At 36.6% G+C, this 27,264-nt stretch overlaps 2 protein-coding genes and 1 pseudogene across 3 annotated transcripts; 1 reads left to right on the top strand and 2 right to left on the bottom strand.

Moving 5' to 3' along the window:
• Window positions 1-3,828: 3,828 nt before the first annotated feature.
• LOC113687363 (F-box protein CPR1) lies at window positions 3,829-4,932 on the bottom strand. Its single transcript, XM_027204985.1, has one exon. The coding sequence runs from the start codon at window positions 4,930-4,932 to the stop codon at window positions 3,829-3,831; it is 1,104 nt and encodes a 367-aa protein (XP_027060786.1).
• Window positions 4,933-7,331: 2,399 nt separating this feature from the next.
• On the top strand, window positions 7,332-10,296 carry LOC113687362 (subtilisin-like protease; annotated as a pseudogene).
• On the bottom strand, window positions 10,097-11,722 carry LOC113743795 (methyl jasmonate esterase 1-like). Of its 2 annotated transcripts, none has more exons than XM_027271892.2 (3): window positions 11,245-11,722; window positions 11,007-11,162; window positions 10,097-10,711 (listed from the first exon to the last, which is right to left on the bottom strand). In XM_027271892.2, exons 1-3 carry the CDS (start codon window positions 11,611-11,613, stop codon window positions 10,427-10,429), a joined length of 810 nt encoding a protein of 269 aa, XP_027127693.1. In that variant the 5' UTR covers window positions 11,614-11,722; the 3' UTR covers window positions 10,097-10,426. The 2 variants fall into 2 exon arrangements, with proteins under 2 accessions (XP_027127693.1, XP_027127694.1); XM_027271893.2 differs by having other exon boundaries at window positions 10,099-10,711; window positions 11,007-11,138; window positions 11,245-11,721.
• Window positions 11,723-27,264: the final 15,542 nt, after the last annotated feature.

Genomic DNA, 27,264 nt, shown 5'->3' with positions numbered 1-27,264 from the left:
CAGTAAGTCTATGCTGTGATATTACATCTTTCTTAATTAGATATGATAAGTATACATTTTACGTGTTTTTAGTGTGTTTTATTAGTTTGTTTTGGTATGTTTTAACTAGTTTTTATAACTAATTAACTAGGGTATTGGTAAAGATATGCATTTTATGGTTTAAATGATAAACATTGCATTTATATGGATTTTTATGGTAAAAACTTCATGTTTTTGTAGGTTTAATGAGTCAATCATCAAATGGCTTGAATTGAGAAGACAATTGGATGATAATTGGTGATTGGAAGAGGTTTTAAGAGGACATGAAGTGCAAAACATTCAAATGAAGAAATGCAAGTGAAGATAGTTTTGACACATCTTCGTATTTCGGCAATATATTGCGCTTCAATGATCGGATTGAGGTGATCTTTATATCATTTTGAAGCTAAGAGATAGATCTACATCTAGTATGCAGACATCGAAGTCCAATTCAATTGTTTTCCTGGTCAAAAAGTCAAAATATAGAAGCACATGTGCATGGTCGAGTGCTGGAACTGAGCTCTAACCAGGTGATGGTATTTTGATCATATCTTAGTCCACAGAGCTCCAAGTTCGATAATTCTTGAATCATTAGAAATCTAACTCAAAGGGCTACAACTTGCATGTTTTGCCCAAGAGTTAGTTCAGTCTCTATCATTGAGAGAATAGCAGTTGAAATGGAGTCAAGTGCACATAATTGAATATGCTACTTGGCAATACGCAGGTTGTAGTCATGTATTCTCAAGTCGCGTATTGTAACCTGATTTCAGCAACTTGGTCAGCTACTTGCCTTGTTTTCACACTACTTTCCAGCTATAGTTGGAGAGAGAATTTCGGCTGCACATGCTTCTGATGCAAAAAGGAAGAGGAAAAGAGTTTTATGTCTTGTTAAAAGCCCATCTTTTTTACTCTCTTAACAATTAGATGTTAGAATCATTAGAAGAAGGGAGTAGAACATATTAGAAGGAGTTCATATCAGATTTTACCAGAAGTTTGTCTTGTCTTGTTCTCTCTACCTAGCAACTTTTGTGAGAACAATTGGAGATTTCATTGTACACCATTTTGTTGAAGAAATTGAAAATCATTGGGAGCTTCTTCATTAACCATGGCTAAGCTTTCTTTAATCTATCTTTCACCTGTGATTCATGATGTGTTTATGCAATGAAACTATGAGTTTACTTGTTATATCTTACATGAATAGCTAAATTTCTAGATCTAGGGAGTAGATGAAACTTATGACTACTTGATATGAAGTGGATATGATTTACACTTGTTACATCTTGTATTAACTTGTCTATTTGTGCATGCTTACCATTTGTTGTTGCTTGATCACCAATAGCAAGTTCTTAGTTGTTATTATTCAATGAAAGTTAGTAATAATGATGGAACAACATGAGTAGAGCTTGATATGTAGACTCATGAGAATAGAGGTACACTTAAGTGGATTAACTTGCATTTCATGAAGGAAACAAGAGTAGATCTAGTTATTCACCATGAGAATAGGGAAAACTAGACTACATCTAGGCCATTTCATTATCAGAATGAGATTTGGTAATATTAGAAATGAATCCCTAGTTAAACAAGGGTTGTATCAAGAGGTAAATCTATTCATTTATGTTGTTTGTGCCATAAGTGGAATCTACATCCCTAGATTTAAGTATTTAGTGAATTTTCTCCATTTGTTATCTTGCAATTGTCTAGTTAAGATTTATAGGTAGTAGTAATTATAGATTCTTTTGCTTAAATTGATTGTAATCTAAATAATGGCTCCGTTTGGATTAACTGTTTTTGGGGGTGTTTTTGAAATATTTTATTGTAGCAGTGTATATGAAAAATTTTTACTATAAATTTTTTTGAAATATTTGATATACTAATATGGATGGAATTTTTTTGTGTTATTGTATATTACTGTAACATTGTATTTGAAAAACTTATTTTTTGAAAAAATAGCCAATCCAAACGGAGTCAGAGTAAGTAAGGATATAGTACTTGAAACATCGCTCTCCGTGGGATAGACCTGATATTTGCCCTAACCTACTAAATTGACCTGTATACTTGCAGTCCAAACGGGTAAATTTCGAAATTAAACTTGTACTTATATCAAAAACCCATCAATATAGTTAGTGTAATTTATCATTTTTGTACTTATAGTTAGATTTGGATGAAGAATTAAGGAGTAAAGATAGAGAGTTAGATCTCATATGACAAGGGTGACCTCTCTTTTATCACTTTCTCTTTTGTATTTGATTTCATTCATGAGCACGGAGTATGCATATAACGATTATGCTCAATCTACAGTTAAGTTTTAAATTTATAAATTGCTAAATACCTCATACGCGATTTTCTACAAGTATACAGGTCGTGATTGAGTATAGGGTATTAAGAGTTGAATCCACAGGAAAGATTGTTAATTACCGATGGTTTTCGCATTTCTTTACTATTTAGACTATCACAAGCGCAAGAAATTAAATTTACACTACAAACAGGAGATAAAAGTAATACAAATAATAATAGAAAACTCCTAGAGGTATGGAATTCTTTACTACTCTTGCAAATGAAATTACTGGTTAAGTGAATGCTCTTATCTTGGCTAGTTATGACATAATTTCCTAATGTATGTGAAATCTACTCTCGTAGTGAATCAACTATACTTGTAATTAAACCATACCTACTCTCGCGGTTATGAAATTAGTTACAAGCTTATTTTTTCTATGAAATTACATGAAACAAGTCATAAAGCCACAAAGATGTACCTCCACTCTTGTGAGTGTACTCCATAGATTTAGCACTTCCTTAAACAAGTGTTAAATTCTAATTCTCATTTCAATTTTAGCACCTTAAAATTATCATAATTATTAGTAGTTGGTTAAACATGATTAGAGGAGCAAAACTGATAAATAACATGCTCAAAATAATATCATCAAATAATCAAATAAATATCACTAATAAGATATAGAAAGTTAATTTATAACTCTAGGTATAAACTTTAGCAATAGATTTTGAAACACAAACAGGGTTCAGAGTTTAAACATTTAAGTCAGCATGGCCACTTTGTTAATTTGAATAATGCGTATTGTGAGTGAGCAATTAGAGGTGGAAGGGATGGATTTCAGTAAAGATATGCTAGACTATTTATAGAGTCTCTCAAAGTCCTACTACACGGTAGATTTTTAGTGGCATCGTTACACGGTTAGGCAGGCCACAAGCGTGGGACATGTCACATTCATCATATGCATTTGTCACACAAAAAAGCAATTATTTTTTTTAAATCAAATTTGAAATTTATTCATAGGAAAAGATTCAACACTCCAACAGAGATGATATCCGATTTGTGGCATATAACTTGAATATATATAACTTCAGGTAAAGTTTCAGCAGGAACTTTTAACAATTTGAGGTTGTTATGCAAAAATAAGTTAAATGTGTAACTAAACTAGTATTATTTACTTGAGAATACTGCAGTTTAATTCTTGTTCAACAATTAAGTCTCAGTTCTCTTTTCATCTAATGATCTACGTTCAAGAATGGGTGTCACCTTGCACCATTCGCAATCACAACAATTTTCGTTAAGAATCTCTAACGGATAAAAAAAAAATTCGACTTAAAGTGCACACGAGTAAACTTTCTTCTCTAATGCACTTATACCGCATCATAGGAACAAAAGAAGACGTGAATTGCATAAAACCAAAACTACTTGCATTATTGCAAAGCCGGGACATCGAGATGTACAAATGAGAACAAACTAAAAAATGTAATCTAATCAAGTCCTAAAATAGACTATAACTATCATAGACATTTGTGCCACTACATTCAATAGAGAGAAACCAAACTTTCCTTTAGAATTACGAGTTGTAGGTAAAATCCTTTAATATCATATTTCTTCAACTTGGAATCATTTTGGATACCAAATGAAACCAACTGCTTGCAACAATCTGCAAGGAGTTTGTCATTGCTCCAAAAAGATAATACGCACTGGATTCCTGAAAAAGGTCCCAAGAAAAACTTCTTTACCCAAGACTCCTCAACACCGTATTCCATCATTGCCCATATCTCAATGTACTGTTCTGATTTGTCATACAATTCACTATCTAACAATCTGCCTCTTGAAAATAAAATCAACGCCATGGAATCATCTAAAACAACAAGACTGTGCTCCACCGATCCCGGTTCTGCTTGTTCTCCTAGCCAGCCATTAGGATACTTGATCTCTTTGAATACCTCAGCTCCCATCTCAAACGAAAGAACATGCGGGCTAGATTCCGGGCCTGCGCTCCAATGGAAAAATCCGTTGAAAAGTAGGTCGAAACAATCGCGAAGTATAACTGGTGGCAGAATGGCATCCACTTGTCTCCAAGAATCAGTACTCAAGTTGTATATCTCAGCTCGAAAATCATAAAGGGAGGATTCAAAAATTCTGACGACCTTGTAGTCGTCAATAGTGCTGTCAAACCCCAACCCCACAACATGTGTCTGTCGGAGGAATCCTCCTGGGCTGCCAAAGGAACTCTGAGGAAGTGTTCGAAATTTTCGCGTCATTGGATTACACAAATGTATTCCTTCATGAAAATCCCTGAGGCAAACTATCCCATTGCAGGGGCCAATTAGCTGCAGGGGCCAATTAGCTTCATCAAGTTCAGGCAGCTCCAATTCAGGGGCTGCCGCTAGAAGAGATTCATCAGCTGGAGAATGGAATGACAACACATTTTTGTTATCTTCGTCTCTTAAACGCTTGACGATTATGTACTCCGTGCTTTGCGCAAGGCAGAGATGCATATTGATGAAGTGACGACTATTGATCAAATCACGCCAACCTCTACAAACACAGTTGAATTTGATCAATGATTTGACGGGCAACCTCAGTAGGATCTCCATAACGATTTCTTCATTTAGATTTATCTCACTTGCGCCCTCCATTTTTATTCGCTTGGTGAACGGCACAAGTGATAAGACTAATAATCTGCTACCTTCCCGGTTTCTTTCTTCTAGTCACGTTGGTTTTTGCTTTTAGTAAGTGGTGGGTCTTATGGAAAGCCATTCAAAAAGTCATGAGGGGCCTAGAATGGTTGTAGATTGTGCATTTATGATGAGTGTAGTAGATTTTGGCTCGGAGAGTTTGTTGATGTGATAAATGCTTGTTGCCGGATTAGCCTCTTCTCCGCTACATTCCCCCCTCCATATTTTTCAACCACATTTTTATCCTCTTATCTACCTTTTCTATGTCATATAGGTCTCATGTCAAAAACTAAACCCAAAAAAAAAAAAATTCTACAGAAATACTTTTTTATTTATAAAAATGTACATTGCAAAGCCACCGGAGAGAGGTGTGCGACCATGCTACGATCTGGACATAACAAGTACATCTAATAACAAAATTAAGCTATGTGGGTAATATCAAGTCAAAGAAATGTTGGTTGGAAACCTATTATTAAAAAGATTGAAGATTAGGGGCTTTCCCCTCAAAAAATATGTGAAGAAATAAAACCATCGTGGTCAATTGATTTATAATAAAATTCTTGATCCCAATCTATGGTTATCACAAACAAGTCCACACTTGGGAAGAAAATTAAAGACTAATTTCATTATGCACCCACAAATTTCCAATTCTCACTTTCCACGGTAATTGTAGTGTTGCACCCAAGGCTTGGGAATTCGTCCGACTTTGAACCTTCAGTGAACCATTATGATAATGCAGACTGCACATCATGATCTTTAGCAAGGAAATCAAATTCACCTTCAACCCTTAAATTCTTCCTATTTTATCTTTAAACCCCAAACTCTATATTTTTTTACCCTAATTCTGTTTTAATTTCCTTATATATTTCTTAAATGTGTAATAGGCATGCATAAATGTTTACTTGGTATTTGACACAATTCAAGGCCTTCAAATTTATAATATTGATTTTCTAATAGTTGTATCTCTATAATGGCATGAATACTAAATTATAAAACGCTAATGCACATATATGTAAGTGAGCGATGGGCATGGGTTAGTATAGGTTTTATTAGAAAGCAGAAATTTGTCTACAAGCAAGCTATTTACCACAAGTATATACATTCAATTCATATTTCATAGTTCAATAGTAAATGAAAACATACTAGTACTATTTTAACCAACATATTTTTTAAAATTTTCTTTAGAAGTAAAGGTGCGGGATTTTAAGAAGTTGAAAAGGTGAAGGACAATTAAACTCAAATCCTCTAATTCTTGAAATATCAACTTTAAATAAATACTGCGCCTAGGCCTCCTCGGCTCAACTAATATATATAATCCATTATGGCTCGCATAAGTTATATGTTGGTTAAAAGCACAATGACTATAATGGTCAAAGCCAAATCATGATTATATACAAGTTGTTTATTATTTATGCATTCTTTTCAATCTTGATCTAATCTAGGAGATATTCCTCCCTCATTTTATGATTTCATTCAAAACCATATTCTTTTTTTTTTTTCAAAGTAAAACCCTGTAAATAGGGGAGGGATGCTAGCCCTCCTTGTGTGAGAAATTTATTTCAGCAAGCTTCTATTTTGAACGAAGAATACCAAACTCAATATTATGGAAATATATTTAAAAATCGAAGATTAGGCATAAGGTTTCAATGTTGAACAAAGTTTTTAAATTTTTTAATGCTTTTTTTTAAACCCTTCCACCCCTTTCCATTACGTATTCCTAGTATTCCATGGATTGATCTTTTTATGGACTTTGTATTTGGGTTACCTAGGACTAGGTATGGACATGATTCTGTTTATGTGGTTATTGACCATTTCATTAAGATGGCACATTTCATTTCATGTCATAAAAATGACGATACTACACATGTAGTTGATTTGGTCCTTAGGAAAATTGTTAGATTGCATGGAATGCCACGTACCATTATTAGTGATAGAGATGTCAAGTTCCTTAGTTATTTTTGGAAATTTTTATGGAGTAAGTTAGGAACTAAACTCTTGTTCTCTACATCTAGTCACCCTCAAATTGATGGTCAAATTAAAGTGGTTAATAGGACACTCTCTACTTTGTTGCATGCTATCATTCCAAGGAATCTTAAATCATGGGAAGATTGTTTGCCACATGTTGAATTTGCTTATAGTCGCACAGTCCATAGCACCACACAATACTTATCATTTGAAGTTGTTTGTAGTTTTAACCCTTTCACACCTCTAGACTTATCTCCTTTACCTGTGTTTGAGAGAGTTAATATGGATGGTTTGAAATGAGCTGAACAAGTGCATGCTTTGCACCAAAAGGTAAGAGATAATATTAAGAAAAGGAATTTCAATTTATTCACAATGCTAACAAGGGTCGTCGCAAGATGATTTTTGAGTCAGGTGATTGGGTGTGGATTCAGATGCGCAAAGAAAGATTCCCGGTACAACGATGCAATAAACTCTTGCCTAAAGGTGATGGACCTTTCCAAGTGATGGAGCACATCAATGATAATGCTTACAAGTTGGACCTACCAGATGAGTATGGTGTACACGCTATCTTGCAGATGATAATGCTTCAATGTGGTTGACTTAAGTCCTTATCTTGCAGATGATGAGCTTGATTTGAGACCAAGTTGAGCTAGGTGGTCCGATGACTACATTTTTTGGCAATCTCTGCCAATTTAGAGACTTACATTGTTCATGTTGAGACACCTGAATCTTTTACTCAGCTATCCACAGAAAGTTTTTCAAGCCCAAATGAAGATTTATATAGCTGGTACAATTCCTTTCTGCCAACAACAATCGCAAGTACCAATGAAGCACCACGAATGGTGTGTAGGTACCACAATGTTTTCAAAGGATTTTCTGCCAAATTATCCGGTGAAGATGTCAAAGAAATGGAGAAGAGGTCTGGTTTTCTTTCTGCTCGGCCCCAAAGGATGCTGTCTTTGCATACAACACGCACTCTTAATTTGCTTGGATTGCATCAAAATTCAGGATTTTGGAGAGAGTCCATTTATGGAAAGGGCGTCATCATTGGAGTCCTGGACACAGGAATTAAGCTGGACCACCCTTCATTTAGTGATGAAGGAATGCCTCCACCACCTGCTAAATGGAAGGGAAAATGCGAATTCAGCACCCCAGTATGCAATAACAAATTGATTGGAGCAAGATTCTTCAGCGATGGGAATGGATCTCCAGCTGATGAGAGTGGCCATGGTACTCATACAGCAGGCACAGCTGCAGGAAAATTTGTCAAGGGCGCCAACGTGTTTGGAAATGCTAATGGCACCGCTGTCGGTGTTGCACCTCTTGCTCACTTGGCAATCTACAAACTATGCGGTACAGATGATTGTTCCGAAAGCAATATATTGGCTGCAATGGATGTTGTTATTGACGATGATGATATTCTCTCCATCTCCCTTGGTGGAAGTTGGGTACCATTTCATGAAGACAACATTGCTCTTGGTGCATATAGTGCAATGGAAAAAGGCATCTTCCTGAGTTACTCAGCAGGAAATAATGGTCCTTATCTGTTCCCTCTGTCCAACGACGTGCCATGGATTCTCACTGTTGGTGCAAGCACTATTGACAGAGAAATAAAGGGCAACTGCTGTGCTTCGAAACAAGGAGGAGCTAAATGGCCAGTCGCTGTATCAGCCCAATGATTTTCCTCCAACACCATATCCTCTGTTTGACCCTGGCCTAAACCAGAGTGATATTGATGCTGATCGGTACTGCACTGAAGCACTCCAGAACATCACAGAAGTTAAAGGAAAAATAGTAGTATGTGAACTTGGTGCCATACCACCAATAAGTAAGGGAACAAACGTCAAGGCTGCTAGTGGTGTAAGCATGATCATCATCAATTCGGAGGCCGAAGGTTACACCACGCAGGCCGATGCTCATGTTCTTCCAGCAACAAACATAAATTACGTTGATCAAGTTAAACTCATTGCATACATAAATTCAACTACTTCACCTGTGGCTACAATCTCATTCAAAGGAACTATCATTGGAGACAGTCAGGCTCCAGCAGTTGCTTACTTTTCTTCCAGAGGTCCAAGCTTTGGAAGTCCTGGAATCTTGAAACCTGACATAATTGGCCCTGGTGTAAACGTTCTCCCAGCCTATCATCAATCTGTTGAGAACAAAACAACACGAAATCCATCTTCAATGTACTCTCGGGCACTTCAATGTCTTGCCCTCATCTCAGCGGTGTCGCGGCATTACTCAAAAGTGCACATCCCAATTGGTCTCCAGCTGCAATCAAGTCTGCGATGATGACCACTACTGATCTCGTCAACCTTGCCAAGATCCCATTCTAGATTATAAGCACATTCCAGCCGACCTTTTTGCCATGGGTTCAGGCCATGTTAATCCAGTGAGAGCCAACAATCCGGGACTCATTTATGACATTGAGCCAAAAGATTACACCACTTTTCTATGTGGCTTGAATTATACGGACAGGCAACTTGGCAGAATTCTACAGCGCAAGGCAAATTGCTCGGCTGAATCAAGAATACGCGACACACAATTGAACTATCCTTCATTCTCAATTATAGTTGGATCCGAAGTTCAGAGTATACAAGGAATGTCACTAACGTTGGTGATGCTAATTCAGTCTACACAGTTAAGATTGTTCAGCCAGGAGGCGTCAATGTGACAGTTCAACCGAGTAAACTGAGTTTCTCAGAGGTGAACCAGAAGACCTATGAAATCACATTTACCCCATTAGCACCTGATGTACCCCTGTCTCATGGATCTCTTACTGCATGGACATCAGCAAAGTTCTCTGTCAGAAGCCCAATTGCAGTCCAACCAGAGGTTATGACATCAGCATAGAATTCTATATTGATTTTTTTTTTCTTTTTGGTTTTTCAGCAATAAACATTCTTTATGTTGAAAGTTTAATTCATGCATGTTCGCTATAAGTCATTCATGGAAGTGTATTCTTTTTGTACCTTATGATGAGTGTGTATCATTTTCTTTATTTTTTTTTCTGTCGTATACGAGGAAAATGCACGTTGTACGTATTAATATTGAAGCAAAACTTATTTCTTAATCATGAATAAGTACTACTAGTTTCATCTTATAAACTTAAATAATAATATTAGGAATGGTAACTTAACCCTATAACAAGTTAGCCACTGAATACATTCTTCTCACGTTGTGTCAACTATTGTACTTATCTTTAACTGTTTTTACTAGTCTGAAAGACCACATGGCGATGCTTTCCAAGCCCCAGAAACTTTGTCAAGTGCTGCACCAGATCGCAGATCAGCACGCAAGCTAGTTCTAATAACCTGCCCTGATTGGATGTTGGATGTTGGAAACAACTTCTCGTAGTGTTTCTGCTTTATAGATAAAAAACTCTAATGGCCAACACAATGCAAATTTATTTATGAGTTGGCCAACTTTGGAGATCATGCCATCTCGTCCACCACCACAAAAAAAAAAAAGCTGGTGCCAATTAGCATCAGGCGAATTTCTCAGCAATCCGTTCCAAACAAGAGCATAACTCTAATGGCCTGGATAACATGACCATATGATCCGAATTATAAATCTCCTCCACTTCTTCGACTGGATTCTTCTCAATCATCCATCTCTGCAAGTCCTCCTTTATCACGTTGTCTTTATCGCTAATAATATAAACACGACGAACAGCTCCGTAATTTTCGTCCGTGAGTGCGATGCCCTCTGACAAATTTGCATCAGCAAACAGTGCTATGGGCCTGACCAAAAAGGTTGCCAGCGCCAAATCCTGTCTCGTTTGGCACCGTGGCCCCAAAAGCCGAAAACGAAAATGGAGGCCAGAGCAGAATTAGCATTAAATATGCGCAAATTAAAAAGATAATTTAAGAAGAAAAAAAAAACTTCTGCCCTTCATAAAATATTAAGGAGAGACAATAATACTAATATTTGTTACTGTTTTCATCCGTATCAAGATTCAAGAGCGGCGGTTGGATAATTCTTTTGAAGGACGGACTGAGAGGATACTGAATGAAGCAGTAGGAAAAGTTGACAGAATATCTTCTGTTAATTGACAAAACACTAACCTCCGGAGGGGACAGTTGATACAATTTGGTAGACAAAAACTTGGGGCCAAAGAGGAGTGAGGTAGGAGGTTTGTCTTCTCCGTTCTCAAACCCATGTTGGATGTCCATGGTAGAATCCAATCTTCTATTATACTGCGAACGTAATTGCGATGTCGACTATCAATTGCAGAAAAGCAAACAAGCTGTAACCAGTTCCTGGAAGGGGTTTATTTTATTGGTGGTAAAGAGGAGTCAGTACCTCTTCAGTCATGGTGCGAATGGGGAGATGAGGAGCAGGAGTGAATGCAGTGAGGAAAACAGCAACAGCAATCTTTTGGGGGAACTTTTCCATGGCGAGAGATATGGTCACTCCTCCCATGCTGTGACCGACCAGGATAACTCTATCATCTGGTGGTAAATCCGCCAAGAATGCCATCAGTGGCTCAGCATAATCAGAGAAGGAATTGAGCTCTTCCAGTCGTTTGGGATTGACCCCAGAGGCTGCCATGTCAAGGGCAGTGACTTTGTAACCGTTGGATCTTAACAGTGTCACCAGCTTGTACCAGCACCATGCCCCATGACAAGCGCCATGAATGAGCACAAAATGTGCTCTCTCTTTCTCACTCATTTTCTTGCTTTTAGCTAAATTCTATGCTTTCTTGGTGCCGATGAAAGTGATCTTTATAGCCAAGCGGGGCTCAGAGGAAAGCCCTTCACCATCTGCAAGCGACGTTCTTGTAGAATTCTTGCGATGAGAACTAAATTGCTAATGTTACAGGTGTCTTCAAACTTCTATAGAGCATCTGCCTCAGTCTCAGGGATCCAATTACATCCAAACACGCAAGTAAAAAATTCTACTACTTGGACTTTGATGATTGCACGTACATGCACGCAAGGGGACGGCCGACTCGATGCTCGATAGTCAATATACCACCGCTAAGGTTACCATCAACATGCATCTCCAATCGCACGGTGCCAGTGCTTCACCGTCGTCAATGTACAGAAAAGGACGAACGAAAATGCCAACAAACTAATTTTACTGGAGAAGGTAATTAATTGTAAGGCCAGAACAATGATTTGAGGCATTTTTGTTGTCATCAACTTCAGAAAAACATTTGTCGATGAGGAAACCAGAAAGAATGGCTGGCACTGATGATCTGATTTGAACTTACAAAGAAGAAAGGAGAGAGAGAGAGAGAGAAGGTCAAAAAAATGATGATATGAAACGGCACTTTTGTCAATGATTTTTCCGGTAACTAAAGAAAACGGAAAAGACATGAACAACACGACCTGTGTTTGTCAAATATCTCTTCCAGCAAAAGAAAGTTAAGAAAGTTTCTGTTTTCACTAATTTCCATCTCAAATCTAATGTAACGCTCAAACATTTTCGTTTTGAACTTAAATTCGTTTTCGTAGGTTTATTTCCACTATAAATATTTTTTACCAGGTTGGATTCGTGATTTTACACACTGAATTTAAGAAAGACTAATCCAACTATTATATCACAAGTAATAACAGAAGCTGCAAGTAAACTTACTGAACCATCAAAAACCCACATTTGAGACATACTCGTTCGTATATTTGATCAACGGCAACTACTATGTCTCACATAAATCAAAGACAAATATCGTACCTATTTAACTATTTGTTCTAATAGAAAAAAACAGGAGAAATTCAGCTGTAGTCCCTAAAATTTGCCTTCTGATTCAAATTGGTGCCTAATACATCAACTAAAATAAATTTGGTCCCCATAGTTTCTGATTTTATGCAAACTTAGGACAACTGATACAAATTCAGCAATCCTAATGGGGAGGCCAAAATCATGAAATCGAAACTGTTGTCTAGCAGAAAAATGAATTGACCATTAGGATTGTGGAATTTCAATCAATTGTCATAAATTTGCACGAAATCAGAAATATTAGAGACCAAATTTATTTGAATCGAAATATTAGAGACCAATTTAAGACATGAATCAAATATTAGAGACCGATGCATTTTTCCCAAATTTATTTATAGAGTTGAACGTCACTTACATCTTACCATGTCACGGGAGATACTATCAAAAACCCAGTACATTATAGTTTAGGATTCTAGCATGAGGTCTCTAAACCCAATAGCCATTGTGATAAGATAATAAAAATATGAGTAAATCTTTTCTACACTGACGGTGTTTACACTATTATCGTTGGATTCATGACATGTGTGCAACAGTTGAATTTGTTGAATTTCAAACTCAAATTTTGCATAGTTATCAGTCATCCAACGCTGATAGTATAAGAAATATTGGTTATCAGGATATCTTCACAAAATAAGTTAATAATGTGTTTTTTTTTTGTATAGATTTGTTTAGATCGAGTACAACTAAAACATTGGTTAGCAGGATATCTTCACAAAATTACTGAATGGTAAAAAAGTAACAAGAGAGCCTACAAGAAGTTTATTATGGAATACTTAGCTCTAATACCTTACATCCTAGAATTCCAATCATGGAAACAACTAGAATTCTTTAGTCTCTTCAATGAAGCTAAAAATCTCATTGTCTACAAGCAATGGCACAAAATCTTTTTTGCTTTTTGATATGTACCTTATGCCACACCCCCAATATCAGGTGGCAGCAATAATGGTACAAAATCAACTGCAGCACTTCGGCAATAAATTAAGAAGAAATTAGATTAGAAAGATTATGATTTGGAGATTTTCTGGTAATCAACAGATGACACAGTGATATTGCATAGCAAATCTGAGTGGACCAACTCAGCTGACACTGCATAATATGTAACAATCATCTAACGTGAAAAACTGATAACTAATCAACGGAAAAAGGTACTTAATTTCTAGTGACATCTTCAAGAATTCAAAGATACAAATTTATTGGGAAAAAAAAGAAAAAGAGAAACTATTCCCACATCAAATGAATCCTAGAGTGAAGAACCGAATCTGCTTTGCTCAAGTTTCCAACTTTTGAGCATCTGTAGAAGTTGTTGGACCCAAACTTATACTCAAATATAAACCTACAGGAACAATAACGAGAATTTGATATATGAGGCAAAGCAAATTTTCTTCAATTAATCAAACAAGGCTGCAGCTACAATTCTTACAATGTACAAAAAAAAAAAAAAAAGAACCACCGGAGGCTACTGACTTTTATATCCAAGAGACACGAGACAAACTACTTCAGACTCCAAACACTGCTAATACTAACATAGGAATTAATCATCCGCTGCACACTACGAAACACAATCATCCACCTATATAGTCAATCAATTAAACAAAATTAACAAATACACGAGGCCACTAATTAATGATGCTTGGCTTAAAATTTCTACAGAAGTTTATGGCACAAAACTTTTCCTTCAATTAAGCTCAAGCTCACATTTTCTGGTGCACCTTGGGAAATTGATCAACTTTTTGGTGACCGAATAAGGCCATCCTTCTGCCATTCCAATTTCCCTAATCTGTGCAGAATAAACGAAACTTCCCCCGCTGACCCGATGAAAGTCACACTCAAGATAACGAAGATTTGAGGCATCAAATCCAACAACGTCGGCCAGACCTGTGGCTTTGATATTAGTCAATGTCAATTTTATCAGTGCAGTAAGTCTAATACTAAAGTATACAAGCTGATCAATAAACGTTGTAGTAATCTGTAAATCCTCAAGCAATGGGTAGCCATTTTCAGAGATTTCCCAACCTTCATCATTGCCAGCCAATACGTTCATGTTATCCAGATGCAAGACCTTGAGATTTGGCTAGAAATTCAGCTCACGTAGTTTGATTCTTTGTCCAGATAATTTCAAGACCACAAAAGTTTTCTTATGAATATTTGATTGGGCAAAATTTGACTACCGACGAACTGCTGGCACCTTATGTCAAGAACTTTAACATCTCGAGAAAGCATGGCATGTTGCGGAAGCTCTACCAAATTAAGGTATAACGAGTAAATTATTGTACCTAAAATTACAAAATGGTAATTCCTAGGAAATATTTGGTGAGTGATAGGATGCATTTTAGTGGGTATTTTGGGCATTATTGCACAATTAATTGACTAAATATTTTCCTTAATTGGGTGGATTCTACTGATATTTTGTTTTGGGCGCTAATTGCAGGAATGAATGCTGAAAAGTGCTTAAATTCAACTTTTAGAAGATTCATCGCACGTGGGGCCCATTTGAGAGATGAAGAAATCTAATTGTAATAGATTTTATTTTAATTTTATTTTTATTGGAGGAAGTCTTGTTTTAATTGTGGGAAAAATCCCTTCCCGAAAATGTCGGACACAAACGGAGGGAAGTATTTAGACTTCCGTAGGGAGGCTTAGGTTAATTATTCCTTTCTTACGTTTTGCTTGAAAATTGGGGGAAAAAAAGGAAACAGAGAGGGGCGGCATCAGAGAGGAAAAAAAGCCGCCATTGTTGACATTTTCTAGGATTGCTTTTCATTTTCTGTTGACTTGAGCAATTGCTACTTTCCAGTCTATGAATTGAATTGGGTTGACCGAAATTGGAAGACAAAAGAAGCAATTGAACGCTTTCTCTCGTATGTCTCTTTTGTGAGAGCAAAGGAAGAAAACAAAGCCGCCGTTGTTGACTCATCAAGGCTTTGGTTTTTACTTTCGCTGAATGCAATCCAAGTGAACAATCTAACTCTTGTACGTTTGGGCTTTTGGGGACAATTGCAGGAAATCCAAATTTCTTGCTCTTGTTCTCTGCTCTTGACCAAAAAGTAAAAGGTCAGACACGGTGATTTTTCCCAATTCTCCACGTGCGGCCTACTCTCCATTAATGAGGAGCTAAACCCCTAATTCTAGTCAAGGGGGCAACTGACGAATTGGTTCACCGATTACTGTGAGATCTAAGCCGTTGTTAATTATTTTCTCCGTTTATTGGTATTTATATACTCCCTGCTCTTAATTGTTATAGTTCTTATGTATGATTGATTAGTGCGTAATAATTAATTATTCATAGAGACTATTTTGCTAAATAGGGGTAATTGAATCCGTAATTGTTCGTTACCTCTATCCCAGTAGCAACTGGTATAATTGGGTTTATGTCAGGGAAATATATGATCTAGCTTAAATAAACCCTCGTAGCGTGTTTATTGGTTAGGATTGGGCCTTTCTAATTATTAATGCAATCTGGAAATTAAATCCTACGGTCGTACCTAGGGTTGTTTTTGGGTTAGAGAAATAGCTAACGGTCGTACCTTAGCTATCGATAAATTACGGAAGGGTTGGTTGTTTAGCGCGTGCGAGACAACTATAACCAATCTATTAGTAAATGTTGGAATTATATTTGAATCGATGATCAGTTGCATGAACCATTTCTGAAGTGTACCCTTGGCTAGAGTTTCTCTTAGTTATTTCTTTTAATTAATTATTTTCTGCATTTAATTTGTTTAGTTGGCATTTGATACCAAAACCCCCCATTAATCTTGATTTGAAAAGAAACAAAATATCTTGCTAGTCCCTGAGGAGACGACCCTGCTTACCACTGTCTACTAGTTAGGGAATTCAGTTAAATAATTAATTCAGGTATATCGGATTAAGCAAACTCTTCGGGAACAGGGTGAATCAAGTAACACATTGCACACCTAGAGTCCCTGCTCCAGTACTCGAATTGATTACTGACTGTTTCAGGTGGTAGTTAGGATTTATTTATTTATTATTATTGCACAGGTTCGGCACCTGTCAGTGAGGCACACTGGCCTGCTTAAGTACCAATTTCCTAGACAGAATCACCTATATATGCAATTAATTGCACAATAACTCACTACAAATATACCTACAAATATAGCTACTAAATAGACAATAAAATAGAACACCAGAATTTAACGAGGTTCGGCTAATTTGCCTACGTCCTCGGACACTACCGAGAATTTAATATTTCACTAGAAGAAATATTACAAAGAGAAAGAAGGAAGCAAGTTATTAGCTCTTGCTTGGTGTGCTTAATCCTATCAAAGGATGCTCCTATTTATAGTTTACAAATGATAGGATTACTAACAAAACTACCGATGTGGGATTTAGAAACTTAGGCCAAAGATTTCAAAGTCCTCAATTTTGGCTTGGAAAAGTCATCCATTGAGGTTTTGAATTCAACAAATCTCCACCTTGGCATAATTTCTAATTCCACCAAAAATACAAATCTTTTCCCTCAAAATTCGGTGGTGTCTTCAAATGCGCCGTCAAGCGCCAATCTTCAAGTTGTGCACAACATTTATCAAATTCAAACAATGTTGGAATTTGATAGTTGTCACAACCTTCGTAAGCATATCAGCAAGATTCTCCTTGGTCTGAATCTTTTGAAATAGTATCGTACTATCTTCCAAAATCTTTCTCACAAAATGATACCGTACATCGATATGCTTCGTCCTTGCATGATAAACCTGATTCTTTGCTAAATGAATAGCACTCTGACTATCACAATGAATTTTGATAGACTTCTGTCTGATTCCCAATTCATCAAGCAACCCATGAAGCCAAATTGCTTCCTTAACAGCCTCCGTAACTGCCATATACTCCGCCTCTGTAGTAGACAAAGCAACCGTTGACTGTAAGGTAGACTTCCAACTGACTGATGCCTTAACAAGTGTAAACACATACCCAGTCGTTGATCGACGTGTATCTTGATCACCTGCGTAGTCGGAATCACAATATCCAATTGCGCCTTGACCAATCTTCTCATCCCGCTCAAATACTAATCAAACATCTACGGTGTTCAAAATGTACCGTAAAATCCATTTCACAGCCTGCCAATGCTCCTTGCCAGGATCATGCATGTACCTGCTCACAACTCCAATTGCTTGTGAAATGTCGGGCCTTGTACACACCATAGCATACATCAAACTACCCACTGCATTTGCATATGGTACCTTTGCCATATGTTCTCGTTCTGCATCATTCTTTGGAGATAACAATGCACTAAACTTGAAATGAGGAGCAAGTGGAGTACTAACAGGTTTGGTCTTTTCATTCATGCCAAACCTCTTTAATACTTTACTAAGATATTCTTTTTGAGTCAAATAAAGTCTCCCCAATCTTCTATCTCTGCTTATCTCCATGCCGAGAATCTTTTTGGTTTCGCCGAGATCCTTCATTTCAAATTCCCAACTCAAATGAGATTTCAATTTTTCAATCTCACCTTGATCCTTGGAAGCTATCAACATATCATCAACATAAAGAAGAAGATATATGTAGGATCCATCTCGTAACTTGCGCAAATATACACAGTCATCATATTTGCTTCTTGTATACTTCTGCCCCATCATAAAATTGTCAAATTGCTTATACCACTGCCTTGGAGACTGCTTCAATCCATACAACGATTTGTCAAACTTGCACACCATCTTTTCTTTACCAGCAACTTTGAATCCTTCTGGCTGAGTCATGTAGATTTCCTCTTCCAAGTCACCATGTAAAAATGCAGTTTTTACATCTAATTGGACAAGTTCTAGATCCAATTGTGCTACCAAAGCCAATAAAATTCTGATGGATGAATGTTTCACGACTGGAGAAAACACTTTGTTGTAATCAATTCCCTCCTTCTGAGCGTAGCCTTTAGCCACCAATCTTGTTTTGTAGCGAACACCAGACTTGTCAGGAAATCCTTCCTTTTTTGCATATACCCACTTGTATCCAATTGCCTTCTTTCCCTTTGGAAGACTGGTTAGCCTCCATGTTTGATTTTTATGAAGGGAATGTACTTCTTCATCCATTGCAATCCTCCACATTTCTTTATCCGAACTTTGAGCTGCTTCATTGAAAGTGGCAGGAATATCATCATTTATGGTTGGGGATGCATAGGCCACCAAATCAGCAAAACGAGCAGATTTTTTGATTGTCCTCTTTGGCCTACTGGTTGCAATTGATTCATGTTGTTGTGGAAGTTTTTCAACCGGAACATCTTCTTCAGTCGATTCTTCTTCTACCATAGGAGTCCTTTCATCTGCTCCTATATCCACTGCTGGTCTGATAATGCTTCTTTCAAACTCCACCTGCTTAGGAGTGCTCTCCACCCGTTGGGAAGTACCATCATTCTGCTGTACATCTACCTTTGTCAACATGGTAGATTCATCAAAGGTGACATCCCTACTGAAAACTATCTTCTTTGTCTCGGGACATCAAAGGCGATAACCTTTAATGCCTGTCGTGATCCCCATAAAGAGCGCCTTTTTTGCCCTTGGATCCAACTTTGATTCTTTAACATGATAATATGTAGTCATGTAAGGAATCATAATCTGTAGCAGGTTTTTCCGACCATTTCTCTAATGGAGTTTTCCCGCCAATAGCAGTTGATGGTAAGCGATTAACGAGGTGATTTGCATATGCTAAAGCCTCAGCCCAAAATTGTCTGCCCAACCCAGCATTGGACAACATACACCGAACTGTCTCCACCAATGTCCGGTTCATACGCTCTGCCACCCCGTTCTGCTGTGGTGTATCTCTGACTGTGAAGTGCCGAATAATGCCTTCATTTTCACAGACTTCCATGAACGGATCACTAGTGTATTCACCTCCATTGTCTGTTAAAAAGCGTTTGATCTTTCTTTCTGTTTGAGTTTCCACCATCTTTTTCTACTTGATGAAAATTCCCAATACTTCACTTTTCGCCTTCATAGTATACACCTATACTCTTCGAGAGAAGTCATCGACAAAGGTAACAAAATAATTTTTGCCTCCCAGAGAAGTTGTTTTGGAAGGTCCCCACACATCAGAGTGCACATAATCCAAAATACCCTTGGTATCGTGAATTGCAGTGCCAAATTTTACCCTTGTCTGCTTCCCTTTGACACAATGCTCGCAAAATCTAACTTGCAAACACTAGCTCCTTTCAATAGTCCTTGATTCATTAGAAGATTCAAGGATTTTTCTCCGACATGCCCTAAGCGTATATGTCATAATCTGGTTATTTTCAATTCTCGATCATCACTGGAAGCCACTGTCGCTACTCCAACATCTGCATTAACTTGATAGTAATACAAGTTATTATTTTTCCGGATTCCTTTCACCAACACCAATACACCTGAAATGATTTTCATCACTCCATTATATGCCGATACCTTGTAGCCCATTGATTCTAGTACTCCTATAGAAATGAGGTTCTTTTTCAATTCTGGCACATATCAGACATCAGTTAGAATCCTAATTGATCCATCCTGATTCTTCAGCCGAATTGAACCAACTCCATTTGTTGATAATGTGGTCTCATCTTCCGTGTAGACGACTCCACCTTCTTGTTCCTTGAAATCAAAGAACCATTCTCTATTGGACGTCATATGATGGCTACAACCTGAGTCCAATAGCCATGTACTAGAATGATCAGTACGCATGACAGCTAATGAAAAGTCTGAGTCTTGATCAATGCACTCAGCTACATTTGAATCCGCAACAGCTTTTTCCTTTTCAGGTCTACCCTTCAGTTTTGGGCAGTCCTTCTTCCAGTGCCCTTTCTCTCTGTAGAATGCACACTCATCTTTGCTTAGTCTGGCTCTCGATTTGGATCTACCTCTTGTCCACTTTCTTTGGTTTTGTGAGCGTCCTCTAGTTACCAGAGCTTCTGCTGCTCCATCTCTGCTACTTTGCTTGTCTTTTCTTCTGAGTTCATAGCTGTATAGGGCAGAGCTAACTTCACTGAGGGACACCTCACCTTGCCCATGGAGTAGAGTTGTTTCAAGATGCTCAAACTCCTCAGGAAGAGATCCCAACAACATGAGAGCCAAATATTCGTCTTCAAATGTCACATCTAAATTCATCAGATCAGTGATTAACTGATTGAAATTAGTGATGTGATCACTTAGAGTTGTGCCAGTAACATAAGTGAAGCGAAATAAACGTTTCTTCATATTGAGTCTGTTCTGACAATTTTTCTTCAAGAACTTCTCCTCCAATCCAGTCCACAATTTATTTGCAGAAGTTTCTTTTGAGAACACATATTTTTGTTCCCTTGAAAAACACGATCGAATTGTACCACACGCTAAACGATTTAGCGTCCTCCATTCCTTCTCTTCAATCTCTTATGGTTTCTCTTTTTCGATGGCAATGTCTAGACCTTGATTGAAGAGCGCGTCTAGAATCTCACTTTGCCACATACCGAAATGACCAGTGCCATCAAACGTCTCCACATTTAATTTTGTATTCGTCATAGCATTTCTCGCCATAATAGATGATGACGAGCTTGTTGATGCTTGCATTGTAGATGAAGATCTACTTTCGGCCATCTCTACAAATTATATTTAGTAGCTCCTAAATGTAGAGTAACAATAGCCCAAGAAATCTTTTCTGATGTGGAAGATCAGACTATGCTGCAACCACAGAGCATACTAAGAAACCTCAAGTTCTGATACCAATTGTTGCGGAAGCTCTACCAAATTAAGGTATAACGAGTAAATTATTGTACCTAAAATTGCAAAATGGTAATTCCCAGGAAATATTTGGTGAAGCACACTGGCCTGCTTAAGTACCAATTTTCTAGACAGAATCACCTATATATGCAATTAATTGCACAATAACTCACTACAAATATACCTACAAATATAGCTACTAAATAGACAATAAAATAGAACACTAGAATTTAACGAGGTTCGGCTAATTTACCTACGTTCTCGGACACTACCGACAATTTAATATTTCACTAGAAGAAATATTACAAAGAGAAAGAAGGAAGCAAGTTATTAGCTCTTGCTTGGTGTGTTTAATCCTATCAAAGGATGCTCCTATTTATAGTTTACAAATGATAGGATTCCTAACAAAACTACCGATGTGGGATTTAGAAACTTAGGCCAAAGATTTCAAAGTCCTCAATTTTGACTTGGAAAAGTCATCCATTGAGGTTTTGAATTCAACATGGCAATCATCCAGGAATTAAGCATTTGATCCGGGTTAAAGAACTAATCCGAAATTTACTCACTGAATTCGCTCTGGATTGTGGTAAAATTGTGTTGACAAAATCCATGAAATTATCATTGTAAATAAATCCATTTTAATTTGCTTTGAAAGGGGTTGGATCGTCGAAATCAAAGCTGTTAAAATCGTGGTAGATATGCCCCCACCTGGTGGACAGAATTGAGGTGGCGACTGCAAATTTTGTGGGAAGAAAAGAGAGAATGTGACTGATGTTAGAATCTGGTAACCTGCTCAGTCTGTCTCCATATACATCATCTGGGCGCCTTCTTCCTCCGGAAACCTTGACTCCTTTCGCCATGAAGGAGAGAAAGGGCGGGAAGATTTGAGGTGGCAGGATCTATAAACTTGATGTAGATGACAAGGATTCTTTTCTCTACTGAAAATCGATACTCCCAAAGCCTTTTCAGTTTTTATAAAGCAAGGGAAAAGAACCACACTGCGTTTGGATTTGGATAGTCATGTTTTTGGAAAAAAATTTTGAGTATTACCTAAATAGGTTTTTCAACTACTTTCTTGTTTCTAATTTACCTTTTTTCTTTCTCTTGAGTGGGTCACATATCCATTGAACTTTATTTATTATTTTATATCAGTTTGCCCATTAAACTTCTGAAGGTAAATTATTTTGGGGTAAGGGATAAGAAAGGTTTTCATAACAACTGTCATGAATGGTGTAATGCTATTTCAACAAACTGTAAAATATGCTTAACTACTTGTACAATTTTACAATAAGGGTTAATCGCACTTTATCCCCTTTAAGTATAGGTCGTTTCTCACTTTACCCCCCAACGTTTGTTTTTCCTCAGTCTACCCCAAAAACTAACAGTCAACTCTAATGGACATAAACGGAATATTGACAAGACAATAATATCCTTATGAAAATACTGAACAACCCAAAATACCCATATATGCTGGTTTATGAAATGCAAGTTTCCAAAATTACCCTGGAATAATAGAGGGAAATTTCCCTCCATTTGGCACGAGACAAAAAAAAAAAAAAAAAAGACCAGCTCTTTATATACCCATTGTTGAATAAAAGACCAGCTCTTTATAACTTTCGTCCATTATACTTACAGAGTACCCATTTTCCTTAAATACTAATTTATTTGTCGGATAACATAAAAATAAACCCGTTGTTGAATAAAAGAGCTCTACTTTTCAAAATTTTCGTTCATTATAAGAACAGAGTACCCATTTTTCTTAAACAAAAATTTAGTTATCGGATATAATAAAAATTAACTCGTTGTTGAATAAAAAACCAGCTCTTTATGGCTTTCCTCCATTACAACAACATGGTACCCAAGGTGCCATAAATAGAAATTTATTTATCAGATAAAATAAAAATAAATCCATTATTGAATAAAAGACCAGCTCTTTATGTCTTTCGTCCATTATACTCACAGAATACCCAAGGTGCCTTAAATAGAAATTTATTTATCGGATAAAATAAATTTAAACCCATTATTCAATAAAAGACCAGCTCTTTATGACTTTCGTCCATTATACTCACAAAGTACCCATTTTTCTTAAATACTAATTTATTTGTCAGATAACATAAAAATAAACCCGTTGTTGAATAAAAGAGGCCCACTTTTCAAAGCTTTCGTCCATTATAAGAATAGAGTACCCATTTTTCTTAAACAAAAATTTAGTTATCGGATATAATAAAAATTAACTCGTTGTTGAATAAAAAATAAGTTCTTTATGGCTTTCCTCAATTATAACAATATAGTACCCAAGGTGCCTTAAATAGAAATTTATTTATTGAATAAAATAAAAATAAACCCGTTGTTAAATAAAAGACCAGCTCTTTATGCCTTTCGTCCATTATGCTCACACAGTACCCAAGGTGCCTTAAATAGAAATTTACTTGTCGGTTAAAAATAAATTTAAACCCGTTGTTGAATAAAATACCAGTTTTTTATGACTTTCATTCATTATACTCACACAGTGCCCATTTTCCTTAAGTTCTAATTTATTTATCGGATAACATAAAAATAAACCCGTTGTTGAATAAAAGAGCCCCCACATTTCACATTTACGGTTGGAATCCCTTCAACTTTTCCTATCCCCTTTCTGCTTAACTGCAACGCCCAACAGGTCTTTAGGTTCCAGGTCACAAAAGACCTTTACATGTGCCCATCCAACACATTTTCCTTTCCGTTTGTGGCCACAATCACTTACACCTCCTGTTCCCCCACCTTTCCACACCTCTTCTTTGACTAATAAACATATCGCAGCAACATCCTTGTTTCTAAGGCTTCATATCTGCTTTTCAATTTTTTCATGCTCATTTGCCAATTTTCATGCTCCCTTTGCAAGTACATTAGTTTCTCCTTTTGCTCCACTAGTCTAGATTGCAGCACTGCACTTACTTCTTTTGTTTTGCTACAAATTTCAGGATCTACCCATGAAAAGTGCCCACATGCATGTCGGTTCTAAATAAAAAAAAAAAGTTGTTTAAACTCTTTCTAACTCATTCAGGTATAGAGCCAAATTAAAGACAATATTAACAAATTATTAATGAAAAATTCTTCCATTGTAATTTGAGCAGCCGTAAAATCTTCTTCTCGGATTTTCAAGTGTCCAAGAGGTGCACAATGGTGCCTCTTTACCACATCCACACATTTTTTGGGGTGATCTTTCAACATTATTTGAAATACTTTGTGACATTTTATGATGCTTTTGGTTGACAAAGAGAAATTTTATGAACTTTGGAGAGGAATTTTATGAACTTTGGAATCTGCTAAAATGTATGAGAAAAATTGGCTGCACAATACCACCTTTTATAGAACCCAACCAACGGCTAATACCAACCAACGGCTCTTTGAGGGAAAAAGTAGGCTAAAAGCATCAAACACCATTGAGGGGCATTTTTGTCAGCTAAAACCAACGGCCCTTTTCGTATGGCAATTTCGAAATCTTGAAGTTTTTAACGGTGCAATTGCTGACGGAGGGGGTAAACTGAGGAAAAACAAACGTTGGGGGGTAAAGTGAGAAACGGCTTATACTTAAAGGGGATAAAGTGCGATTAACCCTTACAATAATTGTGTGATACTCCATCACTATTCATATGGACTCTATATATAATAACTGCATTTCTGTTATGAAGTTTTATAAATAGTTAGACATATCTTACAACCTGTTATTAAGTTACTACAATGTTTAAGAATGGAAGTAGAGGCATATGATATGCAAACCTTACCCTCGTGGGCAGGGGTGGAGCTAAGACCCCACAGTAAGTAGGGTCAAATTTTAGTATAGTAAAATTTATTTTTAAAAAATAAAAACTACTAACATTATATACAGGTTATAATTATACTCTATGAGTACTCTTTTTTTACAATGTTGCAAAATCAATTTATTATCAATTTTGTTAAATATGTCTTTTTCAATGTAAGCAACTGAACCTCTTGAATTTTTTTGAAAACAATCTGTGAATCACCATCAACTTGATCTTCTATAGGTTTCTTTTATAAAATTTATCTTTACCCTATTATAAATAAAAATCATAATAACTTAATTTCTTATTATAAATAAAAAGTTCACCATCCACTTGAATAATTCTTGTTTTTGAAGACTTTGAAGCTTGAAAAAATAATAATTTGAAAAATTGGTTTTCTCACTCCACTCAAGAAAGTTCACCCTTTGTGTTTGAAAATTTTAGATAAATTTATTCTTGAACTAAGTTCCATAAATAATTTGAAATAAATTCAAAATTATTGTGATGGTAAGAATTATAAATTTTCAATTTTTTGTGGTCAATGTTAATAGGAAAGAGAATTTGATAAAATATAGTGGAGTCAAATAAGATGCAACTTTGAAATTTTCTAAATTTCCTAAATCTAAGAACTAATTTTTCAAATTGACCCCACTTGCTGTATGTGGCTCTGCCACTGCTCATGGGGCATTTTTGTCTTGACAATAATAGCGCATCTTTACAAGTTTAATGAGAGAATTGATACTAACAAAGTTCAGTGGGCAAATTGAAACTTTAAGTCCTCATACTAGTATTATGGTTGTAATTATTCGATGCTAGTTAGATTAGTCTAGCTAACGTTAGTGTGGCAAGAAAGCTTGAAAGTTTGAACAGAAATTAATAGATAGTACTAGCATGGAATCAGTGGTATGTTTATAGGCAACTAATTGAACGGTGTCTTGGCTTTTTTGGGCCCTTGTGATTTTCAACGAGCTATCATTGAAAGTACAGTGCAGAAGTTGGCTCAGAAGAGGAGACAAACATGAGTGCCTTAGAAATCAAGAGGGCGATGTTTAGTTTAGTTCAGTCCAATTCAACATTATTAATTCCCCGAATATCCCAAAAGAAAATTGTAAGCACGCTAAACATAGCCATAAATAATCAGCCAAGAAAATTGATATGAACTGCCCTGTCTACTTGTCATCATTATACAGTACTGATCAATATAATATAAAACTAGAAGGGAATGCCCGCGCATCGCGCCGATGTTTGGTGCCTGTGGTTAAAGAAGATTTTATGGTAGTTCAAGCGAATATCAAAAAACTCACGCACATTGAGTAACAATATGAAATAACAAAATATCTAATGTATACTGGGAGATGGAGAAGGAAATTATGCATGCTATCTTGCTTGGTTCATATATTTTCAAACAAACACTTGTATATGAGTTTTTCATTAACAAGACTAAATGAACTTTATACAGATACCCAAACGATTCAGAGAATGTCAATAAACAAAGTGATTATCCACTTAAAGATGCATCTACGCAACATTCTTGTTTATGAAAGTAGCCAACTTTTTTAGCAACGACAAAGCCTAGCTTCGAAAGGTTTGGTTCCATCAGAGAATTCAACAATGGGTCATCAACCCCCGTAGATTTTGGGTGAACATAATGCCAAATGCCCTTAACATAGGCCTTCGCCTATAATTTTGTTAACTCAATATTGATTAGATATTTTCCCCAAAAATAAGGACAATTGAGAAAAATCACATCAAGATCGAAGTCGTCTAGTATCTCCAGCCAAACCCTTGATGCCATGTTATGTGTTAAATTGCCACCAACACGATCCCCACCAAAAAACACCCTATCAAAGCCAGCATAATCCCTAAGCCATACCTCAGGACCCTCGCCATTTGAATGAGGGGCAACCCATTTGACTGCAATCTAAGAATCTTCATAAGCAATAGGCAAAGGATGCTCAGGGACGAGCCGATAGTTAATTGAAACTGCTACAACACTAACTTCTGCAACTATTACATTCAGGTACCTGTGATATGTAGGAGAGAAGGCAGATTTGATCAAAAAGACTCCACCATGTAAGTAGACCAAAAGAGGAAGTTTTGTATCTGCAAACCTGTTCCAACAAAACCACACCATTTAAATTGTATAGAACAACCAACTT

Source organism: Coffea arabica, chromosome 5e (genome assembly GCF_036785885.1).
Source record: "Coffea arabica cultivar ET-39 chromosome 5e, Coffea Arabica ET-39 HiFi, whole genome shotgun sequence".
Lineage (NCBI taxonomy): Eukaryota > Viridiplantae > Streptophyta > Magnoliopsida > Gentianales > Rubiaceae > Coffea > Coffea arabica.
The sequence above is the reverse complement of the archived record's forward strand: the minus strand, read 5'-3'. Positions and strand labels throughout refer to the sequence as shown.